The following is a 13,752-nucleotide window of genomic DNA, read 5'->3' as shown; positions in this document are numbered from 1 at the left end:
GCCTTACTCTTTACACGCATCCCCAGACACGAGACGCCACACAAAGGCCAAATACCAACAGATCACCATGGCTCATGGCCTAGAAATGAGGGATGGTAGCTTCTTTAATTGAAAGGAAAGCAGTCTGTGCACTTCTCTCCCCCTACTCCTGTCTGGCCCATGACCTGATGATCTGTCAGTTGTCCAAAGTTGGTTAGTAAGAAGGCAACCAATGAAAATCGTTACGCCGCCCAAGAAGCAAGGTGCCAGCCAATTACATATTGTAGAGAGGAGCTATTTAGAGGTGGTCACAGGAGGAACCATCAGACAAGTGTTACCCAATTAGAAACTGAACCTCTATAGAATGTATATGTAATCCCCACTATTAGCCAATCCCCGTTCCCCATAGGTTTTTGGTAACTAAGATGACAGTATGTCAGTTATGACAAATGTTGATTATATAGACCATTGTTTTTTATGTAACCAGCGAAAGTGCAAGGAATTCAATGCGTGTATGCTGCCCCTGCTTTATTTTGATGATAATAAAGATGGGTTTTGCATTGCACTTTGTTTATTTACGTTATTGAGTCTGGTTTGAACTGGCTCCAGAACCTCTGTGTAATTTGGCACTTCCCCCAGAAACTCTGGCCTGGTACCCCTCTTATGGGGCCCGGGAAAGGCAGACGCTTCCTGGTCCTGACCCTGGGGGTGGTGTACTGTGGGAGATCACATGGGGCTTATGGGGGGGGAGCAGGTTCGGGAAGAATGGGAAAATCCTTTTTAAAACTTCCCCAGAAACCCTACCATTCTAATGGCATACTGTAAAATGGAAGCTGTGAGAAAAGCTAATTTTGACATTGTAGGCTTTAAGTCCCAAACTGCCCAAAGTACTGGGACCAAGAAGAGGGCTGCAGAGGCACGAGACTGCAAGTTGCAGCCTAATGGTGTTAATAACCCACACCTGAGGGAGATTGGGAGGCATAAAAGGCCCCCTTAGGTTACAGGACAGGGAGAGTATCAGCAGGAGGGGGAGCAGTCGTGATTTCCCCACATTGTAGTAGAAGCAGAATCTGGAGGAGAATGGAGATGCCAGGACCACTGTCGTGTATCGAGCAGTTGTCGGTCCTGTGAGGGTCTCTTCATCTGGAGAACTTGATTTTAGAGGATGCGCAGCAGGAAGCATAAACTGTGAAAGCTTTCCCCAAACTAAGGCATGCTCCGGTGGCAGGCGAGCACGGGAGAACCTCTGGAGCAGAGAATGCTCCTTTTTTCAAGCGGCATGGGCCACCCGCAGGGGGGCAAAGGAAGCAGGTTGCCGGGCCGTGCAAAGCAGCAGAAGCAGAAGACCTGGAGGCAGTGGAGTGAGCAGATGCGCACGCCAGATCCAGTGAATTCATTATTGCATTGTGACCCCGAAGTGTTCCGTGATCACCCACTGGCCAAGCTGGGGTGCCCCAAGAACTGGACTAACATAAAGAGAGTGAAGCGGCAAAATAAACATTTTGAATACCGAACTGATATAAAGTTGAATAATGGTCTATTCGATACCCAAGCTGATTTAAAAAGGGGAAGACGGCAAAATAAGAACTTGACAAACAGACCAGAAAAGTGCTACTTCAGTGCCAGATAGGGGGACGCACCTACCACCTGAAAGGGTATAGAAGGGGGGTGATGGGGCACCTTCTAGGGTGAAAAAAACACGGGAACACCAAGCCACAGTCACACAATAAATGAAGACCCCACTGGGAAGGGCAGGGGTAGAGATGCACTGTGTGTATCATCAGCCCAAGGGATCTTTATATAATTAGCACAAGATAAGGAAAAACAATATCCTTAGTAAACACGCTCGACAGGGAAACCCCCAGGACACGCCCCGATCGTAAACAAATGTCCAGCACTACAGGGGCTAGGGAGGAGGGGAATGGGGTTCAAGCTGCGCATCACAGGCAACTCGAAGCCGCTAGAACAACACTGGGTGATGAAATTACAGGGTGTTCAGCCAATCTAGCAGTCACACGGGGTAGGTGGCAAATGGATCTGAGCTAGTGAACCGGTCACATGGCCACCACTGGCCATCAGCAGGTGGCTATGAGAAAGGGACATTGAACGGAGTGGCATTCCTAGGAGAACTAATCAGATGATAAGTCATTGTGTTCCTGGGAGACTTCAGAGTATCCAACACATGGTTTGTGAATGCCATTATCTAGCAGGTATTGCCTAAATGTCTCCCTTCCCACCAGAAGCAGGGTGTCTCGTGTTCCGTCCTTAATGGTGCTCTCCAATCGCAGTGTATAAATGTTCCAGAGGTCAGCACAAATGTTATTGTACTAATTGCAAATTGTTCCGGGATGGGCAGAGAATCAATGTGGCGCCACATGGAATGGCATGTTGGGATACTTTCGAATAGGAGATTGAGCTCTGTTCATCCGTGCGCTGGGTTATCCAATAAGTAGCTATTGTTGCAATAAACAGGATTGAAACCAATTGTTGGTGCTACATTTATTGTTAGAAGTCAGCCGACACGTGTTTTGACCCTCAAGGGTCTTTCTCAAGGCGTGTGGAGTAATTTTCCAGTCATTGCTGGGAGGTTGTGGAAGTAAATCCGCGGCGCAATCTCATTTTCTTGCCCCGATATGGTCAAAATACCAAGTTGGTCCTGATTTGCAAGGGTGGCCCGTTGTCCACGTTAACACCCGTTTTGGCGTGTTAAACAATCATCTGCGAATTAACATGAGCTGTGAGCCTCGTTGGGCTTGTGGTGTTTGCAGCAGCGGTCACAGCGTTAGTAGGGATAATGTTGAACTGTGTGCTCCAATGATACTTCACTAACATATGTTCAGCACTAAGGATATGATGTAGGCTAGCCAATGACATTTCTGGGAAACATCGAAAATATGGACATACTAAACTGGAAGTGTTTCAGAGGGTCTCAGCCATTGTATTTTATGGTATAAAACTAATATTTGTAGTACACTCAGATGTCTTGATCTCATCAATCAGATCTATTGCACTATTCTGTTTGAATTGTGCTTGCCCAGCTGTAATAAACAGTATTACTTCTTGCCCGATGTGTGCTCCTTTTAGAGTATGTGTCTTTATGGTGTAATCCGTGGACCCCTGAGTACAAAGGTGTGACTGTGTTTATGTGTGTCAGAATAATTGCCAACAACAAGAGACGGCAATTCTGCAAGAAACCAATACAAACAACTATTGCTGAAGCCAAAAGAGAATCATAACAAGGCAAGTTAACAAGAACAAACATTGCCAAAGCCACGAGAGTGCAATTAAGATTCCAATTGTTTGTGAATCATATTGCATATGTGTCAAGGAGGCCATCAGATGAATTGACAAACCAACATAGTCAAAGCCAAAGACGTGTAAGAGTGAGAGAAAACCATTGTCAGCATTTGCCTAATGCGTAAGTGGAGAATCAAGAGTGGCAGGAGGGCTGTTCTTCTGACAGTAGGTACTCAGGATGAGTGGAGGATAACCTGCATTGTGTGTGGCAATAACAAGTGTGTACCAAACAGCACCAAAGTGTGTTGTGCATTCCCTGAAGAAATATTGAAGCGTGGGGTTGTGAAGCAAAAGATTTTGCTAACTTGTTGGAAGCTAACCTTTACCACAGAAGTGCTTGTAGTTAGTAGTTGTATTCTGTCCGAGCAGGAGAGTACACCAGGGCAGATAACCTTGTAGTAGTAAACCTGGCAGGTGTGTGGACCAGGTGGAAAACAATTAAGTACTGTGGTGTGGTTAAACGTCTCAAAGAAGAAGTGGCAGATCCACTGAGGCGTTTTTGTGAACTGTTGCAGAATCCGCCTGACAAAGATTTTTTGTTGCGCCTAATGAACTGTGGAGGTATCCTTGGTTTATGTGAAGTTTTTGCTTTAATTTAATGTCACAAGTGGAAAGAGGAAAAACTTGTTTAACATTTTTGAACTGTTGGTTGTGTTCAAATTGAAGCAAAAAAGAACTGCATTGTAACTTTGTTACAACACAGGATTGCCTGGTCCTTTTTGAACTGTTGAATAGAATCCTGCGTGAATCTGGGGAAGGGGAATTCACCCAAATTATAAGGAGAGACAGTTACCAGGTTGTAACCATAACTGTTGTTTCTGTTATATTTGAACTGCCATATATTACCTTGTTGAGTTGTTGTATGTATAAGTGTGAGGGACAGAAACCTTTTGTTAGAGTGTTTCTAGTTTATTTTAGGTAGGGAAATCCTTGTCAGGGTAGGGATAGTGAGGTTTTTATTCAACCTTTTAAAAAGACTTCACAAAGTTGTCTACCTCGCATTTCTGAACCACCCCCCCCCCCTCCCACTCCCCCCCTCTACCCCCCATAGACCTGAATTGAAAGAATAGAGAATTGCAGGACCCTGACTTGAATATAGGTAAGATTTCTTGTGGTTCAAGAAGAAGCCATGTTTGGTCAGTATGCTGTATGTCAATGCTACTCCCTATTGAACCTATTGATGAAAGAACTCCTGCAGTAGGCAGTCGTCCAGATACAGGAGTCCTGCAATTCCTTGTTCATTGAGGAGACCTTTGAGATGAGACATGTTCTGCTTGACAAGTTGGGGGGCTGAACACATGATGAACGGCAGCATGATGAACTAAAACTGACAGCTCCATCTTAAGCCATATCAGTCAGAAACTATCTGTTGAGGCATGCATTCAATCAGGCTGGAGCTCCTTCTTCCATTTTGTCATATAGCATTTGGAATTCCCCCAAAACTACCCGTGCAGTATATGATGTGTATATACAAGTGTGCAAGGAGACATAAATCCCAGAGAAGTATTTTTTTGAGGTAAGAATAAACCTTCTCGTCTGTTGAATCCCAACCAGCCGCATCCTTCGCTTCCGGGCAGTCTGTTAAACTGGAGAAAAGGGGGTTAACCTCCAATGAGGTGGCTAGCTTGTCATCCTCGTGCACAAAAGGATAACTTTTCCCATAAAGCAAAGAAATGTGATGTTCTCCGGTCCTTTCACTCCTTCATAAGTGTCTTCTCACTATCTATGAAGAGGGATTTCACTTCTTTGCGATTCCAAACAAATTCTTGACAAAGGGGTCATTGTCCTGCAGGTTCCCTTCTTATAATTCACACATTCTTGAAACCTACACCACTGCCTTTATCCAAGTACTTTTCCTTAGGTTTGTCGATTTCACTCTCTGATGACTGGGTAGTAGATAAGAGATGGCGATGGTGAAGAGGTAGACACTTCTGGTGTATGCTTCTTCCCTTTGTGTTTATAGGCAGTAGCTTTTACTTTGCTGGGGTCTTCAGTCTTTGTGCAAACCTAGATTTTCTCTCCTTAACTATTTTCTGAGGAAGGAGGCCAGAGGAGTCAGTGGAGGTTGTCTCCCTGGGATTCCTCTTCTCAATGTGTTTGCCCACCGTCGAAGACAGCCTCTTGTGTGCAAAGAATCCACTGAGCTCTGCGACCACTCATATTGGCATCTACACAACAATGTGGTAACAATCCTAATCAGCATTAGAATCACACATGGGCATCATGGAGATACTACTCTGACATATCCAGCGTATGTCTTGCCACGAAACGTTACCTTCTCATGGCCCTGAAAATGCTGGAAGGCAGGCCACAGCAATCCTCTACATAGCCATATGCATCTGAGCTGTCTGCCTGCACCACAGCTCTGCCTCCAATACTTTCCAACCATTTTTTATTTATGTATTTATAAATGGCCAAAGCATGCAAGCATCGGGGCTCTACATATTCACAAGGGACTTACAAGACAGGACAAAACATGCCTCCAGAAAAGAGTGATAACCAATCAACTAGTGATCAAAAGAAGGTCAATCAAATAAGTGTGTTTTTAAGTGCTTCGGAAATCTAAGTAGCGTGTTTCGAAACTAAGTGCAAGGGTAAAGTGTTCCAAGCTTGGACGGTAAGGAGAGGTAACGATTGACCAAGGCCCTGGTTTTTTATGGTCCTGGGAACAGTCTACAGACCACTCAAGCTTGAACGAAGTCACCTAGAGGAAACAAAGTTTAATTTGTTCCTTTAAGTAAGCAGGGGCATTGCCGTGACTGCATCTGTGGGTCAAAGAAAAGGCCTTGAAATGTATTCTTGCCGACACAGTCAGCCAATGAAGTTTTTTTCTGACATGTTGAACATGCTCTCTCTTAATGATATCGTAAATGATGGCCATGGCTTCATTTTGTAGTGCCTACAGTCTCCTTATACAGCAGTTACTTTCACCAACCAGGAGGGCATTGCAGTAATCTAGGCTGGGCATAATGATTGCCCTAACCAACGTTATCCGGTTTAGCGTCATTGCCCATTTTCAGAGATTGGGACTTTCCCCAGATGCCCAGCTGCCAGATAAGTCCACAGAAGGCGATTCGGAGTCCCATCAGCTCAAACATTTGATGGACACCCACCAGGGGGCCCTGCACCCTGACCTCAGCTGATGCTGATGCGCTGTAGGAATAGTGTGCGATTTCCTCTTTGTGCCACCTTAGCACCACAGGGGAGGCAAACATTTGTGAGGTCGGAGAGAAAAGAAACAGCAGCTTTCTCAGGGATCTGCTGTCTGGATAAGAGAATGACAAACGGGGCGACTGTGTGTAAAATGTATCCTTCCATAGGATGAAGAAAGCTAAAAAAAAAAAAAAAGAGCAGCAGCAGCAAATATGGGGTTCACTGTAGCAGAGGCAATGTGTTATCAAGAGTAAAGTTGGAGATGAGAAAGAGGGACTTTGGAGGTAATATGTCCGGGGAACACTTACTGGCATACTGTGAAAACGTCACTGGAGTTACTTTGTTTGAAAATGGCTTTAATAATCACTTCTCCACATGGGTAAAGTCCTAAAAATTGCGATATGGCGTCGCCAGAAATTAGCATATCAAGGTGAAATATTCACATTTCATTAAATTGGCTTCGCATTACCACCCAAATTGAACTGGGCGAATGGTATTTTCCTTTCATAAAATCAACACTCACATAAAACCAAGAGAGGATATTTTATTCTAATGTTTTTGAAAACGTAAAAAGGTGTGCATGTTTTAAACTCCAAAAACGAATACAAATGTTTTACCTGGAACTTGCAGTACCGAAATGGGACATTTCACCTCTAGTTGTTTATTTTCCATAGAATTATAGTGCAGTGATGAAGTGTCCGGCCTGCAAATCTGGTGACTGCGGTTCGATCCCGAGGTCGACTTTAATTCATAAATTCAAAGAGGAAATTCAGGGTTTCTCATTTTAGCTGGTGGGACGGAGTCCACCCTCTGAAAAAAGTGAGTGGACTCCGTCCACCCGCGTGTACTCTCGACTTGAGCCCTGCTTCTATATGCCTCTAAATTCATTCTAGCACTATAATTTGTTGATTGCACTTGTGATCAACAGACATCATCAATTGTGTATAAAAGAAATCAATATTATGAAGTAAAAAAAAAAAAAAACACTCCAATTTTCCATAATGCCCATCGTAGCAAAGACTGCAACTTTCCAATTTGATATATGGCCCCGGCCCTGTATGATAACCCATCACTGTGGCTCTCTGCTGCAGCCATTTCTGGAACCTGGAAGAAGATTGGACCCAATTCAGAGGACCAACGTTCTAAAATCATTCATTGGGGCATTTTGCATGTGCTTCCATGCATCAGAAACATCTCTTTATGGGGTTCATACTAACATTGTAACCTTGTCAGGCCTTTATGGCTCAATTTCTGCTCATTAAGCATACTATTCAGGTGAGTGCATATGGATGCACCTATGTCAGCCCTAAGAAGGTTAAAGGCTCAATGTGCTGCCACATTTAGAGTATACTTCTACTCTGGAACCCCAACAGTTATACGTCTATGTTACAAATAACCCAGTTTCTGAATCTGGGATCAAGATCATCTTTGATATGTACGCACAACTATGGGTTTATTTCGAAGAGGGACACCCAAAGGTGGCCCTCGTAACCCCCACCGACTCGCAGCCTGAAAGCAGAGAAATGAGAGATGCACATCACTCCTGGACCCTTCCTCACCATCGTTGATACATCGCAGATGTGAGAAACGCTATTCGCTCAGACAGCCATTCAACCCGTATCCGACTGACAAGATGGAGGAGATACAGCTGTCCTCAATCGAACAAGTCGACTGACTATAACCTTGAAAAAGCCGATGATGTAACCACTGACATCACGACATAGATACGTTAGACATGAAGTACATATGCATCCATGCATGAAGCTACAAAGACATTTTAGTGTATTGCAGATAGACACAAAAAAAATGCTTATGACTCACATCGATGGAGGATTGACACATACATATGTATACCCTTTTCCAAGCGGAACCAGCAAGATGCCAAGAAAGCATACAACTAGCTCATGCTTAATTGCAACTTACATGGACGGCCATAAGAACAAAGATGGAAGACATAGGTGCGCTGAAGTGAACGTGGAGAGGATGACAGCCTGATTATGCTAAAAGCAGACAGACAGCTTCCAGCGCAGACAAGGTGCACATCCTCGCCAAGGACGAGCAGAGACGGAATGTTTCCAGTTAGCTAAGACGATAAAGCATTTGTGAGGCATACAGCATAAAATGCACGTAATTACAAGCAGAGGAGCCCCATTTTGTGGTCCCTGCACACGTGACCAGAAAGAACATGACAGTGCCTATGCCTTAGAGTGGATGGGTAAAGCTGTTCCCATCGCACCAAAAGGTGGAAAAGATACAACTGTTATTCAGGTTCAAAGCTGAATGTTCCGTCTCAGAGCTTAGGCGATCAGAGATGTCAACTTTCTGGGAACACGCAGCACCTTCGGGATCGTTCCCCACCTTGTACAGCTTCACTTGGCCTGGTAGCTGTCCAAGGTCCCAAGGCTGAGAAAACCGGTTCTGCCCAATCCCTGACTGCCTTTCACGTTAAGCACACTATGTTGCGTGAGCCAATTACCTTTAGGGTAACCTGTAACTTTGTATTCCTGACACTTTGAGGTGGCCCTAGGAGGAGACACCAGAAATGGCAATCCAATAACCAAACTAACCCCTATAGATTACATATATAGTTTTCCTCAAAAAATGGTGTGACCCATGTTTGGAGGATGAGAAACTCTAAGAACGATATGCTGTTCTATTGTGTTTCCCTATCATTTTGATTGATAATGAAGACAGTAAACTTGGCCCTATGGTTGAGTCTTCCGTTCTTGTGGTGGGGATTTGGTTGGGGCCTAACTACCCTCTTGCTGGTTATCGGGGTAGCTGCTAAGAGTGCCCCTGGCGCTCCTTTACAATTTCACCTAATCTATTTGAATCACTCTAAGATACAAATTGATGGTGTTACGCACTTATTGCTGAAAATGTAGACTCGAAACAGTGAGCAAGTCCTCTATCTCTTTAACAAGTGCATTAAACCAATAGAATGTCAAAGTGTATGGAAAAGGGCATAGTGTACGAAAAAGGCATGCAATAAAACACAGATAACATAATGTAGCGACTTGTTTAAAGGGCATGTTTGAAGTTTGAAGTTTGGTTTATTTGTAAAGCGCACCAGGCCCATGGGCAACCGGGCGCATAATCTTAAATACAGGTTACAACAAAATATACACAAAGGGCCAGATTTACAGGTAATACATAAATACAGAATACAATTCATGAGCGAATACAGTGTGGCATAGATACACAGATAAGCTATATTACAGATAGGGAACCGGCTAGCAAGGGGAACCTTATGCTTTCTTGGTGAACAGCCAAGCTTTGGCGTTGTTCTTGTTCATGTGCTCTCATGTTGTTAGGATTTGTATTCGGAAGTCGTCATATTAATTTCAGGGATGGGATAGGAGAGGAGAGTAGACTAGGCCATTTCAGCTAACAAGCAACCAAGCCACAGCACCACCGAATGGCCATCCCGGGAAGTTCCCCTCCAGTTCAGAGACAATGTGAAATGCATTCTGGGTGTGCAAATGAGCTCAAAAGCATGGCTTCTACACCCAAAAAATATGATTTAAAAAAAATGCTTGCTTTAGAGATAATCGGCATCCCCACAATTCATTGCTCAGTAGCTCTGAACTAGTGGTGAACTTTCCTGGATAGCTAATCGTGGCGTTGTGGCACGTGTAGCTGAAATTACCTATTCTACTCTCACAATTGATTTGGAAGGGTTTTTGCATTGATAATGTGTTTCGGTTGACAAAGCAACCCTTCACATAAATGCAAGATAAAAACACACATTTACAATACTTTATACCCAAGTTAAAAACACACACTTACAATGCATTATACTCAATTCCGAAATAACACCTTTAAAACCATGTTAGTGTACTATAAAGGGACAGATGAAAATCTGGCCATTCATCACTACCAAGGGATGGTTACGAAGTCAAAGTCTGCTAGAAATTTGAACACCTCAACTGTCAGTGCAGTTTCCTGGCCACTTATCGCTCTTATCCAAAAGTACTCTCTATTCAACTAAATCACATTGTGAACAAAACACTTGAACCTTTCATTTCTTCGGTGGTACCGTGCGTTTGCACTTCATCTGCAATGTTGCAGAGATTACAATATCCAGATGCATTCCCTTGATTATTACAAACTGATTGTATTTCTTGTGTAGGAATAATGTTCAATCTGAAACTGAGGAAAAGATCTCTCCAGTACCCGTTTATGTGAACAGGCAACGGTCCCAATGGTGTATCTAAGATAGAGGGACTTTGATACAATGTATAAGATCTAATTTTTCCTATGGTGCCAATCCAATCATGTTAAATTAGGATCCTCTTAACCACAGGTAGGTTAGTGATCATATCATTATTTAACAACAGAATATTTCCTAAAAGTCCTTCAGCAAAAAGTTTAAAATCCGTTAAACTAGAAGATTTGTTAATGCATTTTGAAACCCACCATATCATTGATGTCACTTGCTAAACACACACCCCAATGCTCCAGTTATAAGGATAGCAGACTATGCTTCCCAACGATCTCCAGGGGTGAAACATGCATATGGTTGTCTGGATCCTTAAGAGATGTCTTCATGGGTTGATAAAGCCATGTATAAAGTAGTGCTGCTATACTAAACAAGGTTCTCTCGAAAAATGCATGCTTTTGAGCCAATTTCCATTTCCACAATTCATTCCTCAGTGGCTCTGAACTGCCAGGACTAGCTAGGGGGCCTGTGGTATTCCTTATTTCAGGTAGAACGTGTTTTAAATGTATTTTTAAACCCAGCATAGCAATGAGGGATGATCTACATAGCCTAAGACAATTATTCGGATCATTAAAAGAAGCATTATATGGAACATGAGTATAATTTTCAATATGTGATTCTTCTGGTTTGTATATACTGTGTACTTATAACACCAGGAAATGTGAAAAGAAAATGTGGGGATATAAATCTTATTAGAAACACACTGACGACACAGACACTCACTAATTGTGGTAATTAAGATTTGATTGTACTCTTTTAATTAATAACTTTCAGAAGGTAAACGTGGCAGAGACTTGTTGAAAATAGTTAATTTGCGCATGCTCTGATAAGATTGAGAAGGCGGTCAATAACAGCCTGCTATATAGACACTAGTTATGGGACTAGCCTGCCTTCCACTAATGACACTTTTCCACACCACAGAAGGGATCGGATTGAACTCACTGAACGAATAAAGATGTTTATGGCAGACGACTACCAGGTAATACAAATTAAGGGCAAAATAGCATGGCCAACAAATGAATTAGATTAAAAATGAAAACTCTGAAGACAGCTCTAATGAAATCTCTAAATGAAGTGTTCAGAGGAGTTGCAACTTTAATCAATTTGGTAAAAAAAAGAAGTGTTTAGACGATACGCTTTGGTAACTTGTAATGAGGGTACTAAAGTCTAACGTTCTAAAAGTACTTGAAAAGCCATCTTAAAAATTAGTTCATTATTATAAATACATTGTGCCCAACGCAAAAAAATTAGAGTGCATTCTTCTCACCACAACAGTATAAGTTAGAACGTAGCAATCACTTTTCACTGTTTGACTGTTTATATTGCAACAGAGCGTTTAGAAAAATAATTGTGTTGGTGTCCAAGAGGCAAAGTTTGCACAAACTATTTGGACAAAGACGAACATCATCCCATTTAACCACTGAACTTGAACATTTAAGCACCTGCCAGTGAGACCATCAGAAACTGAAGAGCTCGTACGCAGAAAGAACGGCTGCGTTGGCAACTTTACCTAATTATCAGACTAATAAACCATTATTGTCTTGTATATAGTGTACGTAACGGAAATATATAGATATATGGGCGAAAGAAGGGTAAATGTCCTACTTTTCTCGTGCCTCTCACTACTCACAGGTGCCCTTCCCCAGCCCTGCCTGTCTTCCATATTTTTGCTGAGTCCATGCCAGTCCGTGCAGATCATAGCACGTTCCCCGACACTGCAGCCAGACAATGAGTGTGCATGCACCACTTTTTTTTCACCCGGGTTGTCCTGGGGGCATCAAACAGCTAGGACCAATTGGTACTACAGGAAAATCCAGCCGAGCTCTTTAAATTGTTCCAAGTCTGGCAGGTCCCCTCCTGTTGTATTCCTTTACTCTTTGGTAGGGACATACAGTTCTGTTTTTCAACTGTGCATAACAGAATTCCAAGCAGCAAAATAACACCAACTACGAGTCATTGCCACGGAAACATGAGTTCTCTGAATGAACTGAGGACAGCGACGTGCGCTGAGGGACTAATAGTGGGTGTTGGAGTAAGGAGGATAGCAAAGCACTCAGGGTCACCCACCTCGGTGTAGCTCCTCCAAAGTGAGGTGCTCGGAGAGTAGGCGCGAAAGGCGGAGTTGCAGTTGGCATCGATGATCCTGGCTCCAGCGGGGGGCTCGGCGCGGGTCCCGTTACTGCCTGCTGCCCCACCGCCAACACTGCTGCTCTCGCTCATGGTTGCGTCGCGTGGAATCCCTGGGCAACGTTGGGCTCGCACGCTCCCGGGCAGAGCTCGCACAAGTGGAGTTCCAGTCAAGCGTCAGCCGCGTCTCCTTGACAACGGTACACAGGGCGCGCTCCGGCTGCCAAGCCGTAGAGAGAAAAGAAGGACTATTACTCCTCAGGTGGGACGCCGCTCCATTTTCCGACATTACACCGCCAGTTCTGTTGCACTTCATATGATTTGGATATGTTTGAATATTTATTTAATACACGTGTTGTTCGATACTGTGAAGTACTGCAGCAGCACGCAGAAGCGACATAACACATTTGTTCATTAAATAAGCACAAGATTCGAATCTCTGCACAGGGGTCCTCTTACGATGCTGTTTCGGACAGTGCGCTTTTCAGTGATTTTCACAAACGAAATTGCCCGCTCTCAAACAGACTGAACAACCAGGGAAGTTCATAATTCAGACAGGGCAGAGTCCTCGGCCAACACTCGCATGTACAGTCAGTCTGTCACGCCCCAACCACATAAAATCATATCAATGTGAATAGTACAGGAAATGAAACAAGCACTGGCAATGCCAACAGCTTTGGCGTTTCCTGTTGTTCTTTGCATTTTGCACTTATAGGCACCAAGGTGCAGGGAGCGGAGTGCAATGTTTTAAAGGCGGATGCGATAAGTGGTGCGGGTATGCAATGGAATGAGAAGGGCAATAGGGAGGAAGCCATTGATAGAGGGTGCCAATGAGCAATAGGAAAAATTAGCGAGAGAGGGTGAGAGAGTAAGAGAAAAGGTGAGTGTGAGAGGAAGGATGAGAGAAAAAGTAAGGGAAGGATGAGAGAAAAAGTAAGGGCTGAGAGCAAAGGTGAGAGTTGTAGAAGACGGAA

General features: G+C 43.6%; 1 protein-coding gene across 1 annotated transcript in view; it reads right to left on the bottom strand.

Annotated features, from left to right (window-relative positions):
* The window catches only part of CCDC170 (coiled-coil domain containing 170), a 466,382-nt gene extending 453,449 nt beyond the window's left edge, over positions 1-12,933 (bottom strand). The window contains exon 1 of the mRNA XM_069606775.1: positions 12,719-12,933. Coding sequence (XP_069462876.1) covers positions 12,719-12,871 — 153 coding nt within the window. The 5' untranslated portion in view covers positions 12,872-12,933. The remainder of the gene's footprint in view (positions 1-12,718) is intronic.
* Positions 12,934-13,752: the final 819 nt, after the last annotated feature.

Source organism: Ambystoma mexicanum, chromosome 4p (assembly GCF_040938575.1).
Source record: "Ambystoma mexicanum isolate Mex_15411 chromosome 4p, UKY_AmexF1_1, whole genome shotgun sequence".
NCBI classification, from domain to species: Eukaryota; Metazoa; Chordata; class Amphibia; order Caudata; family Ambystomatidae; genus Ambystoma; species Ambystoma mexicanum.
The sequence above is the reverse complement of the archived record's forward strand: the minus strand, read 5'-3'. Positions and strand labels throughout refer to the sequence as shown.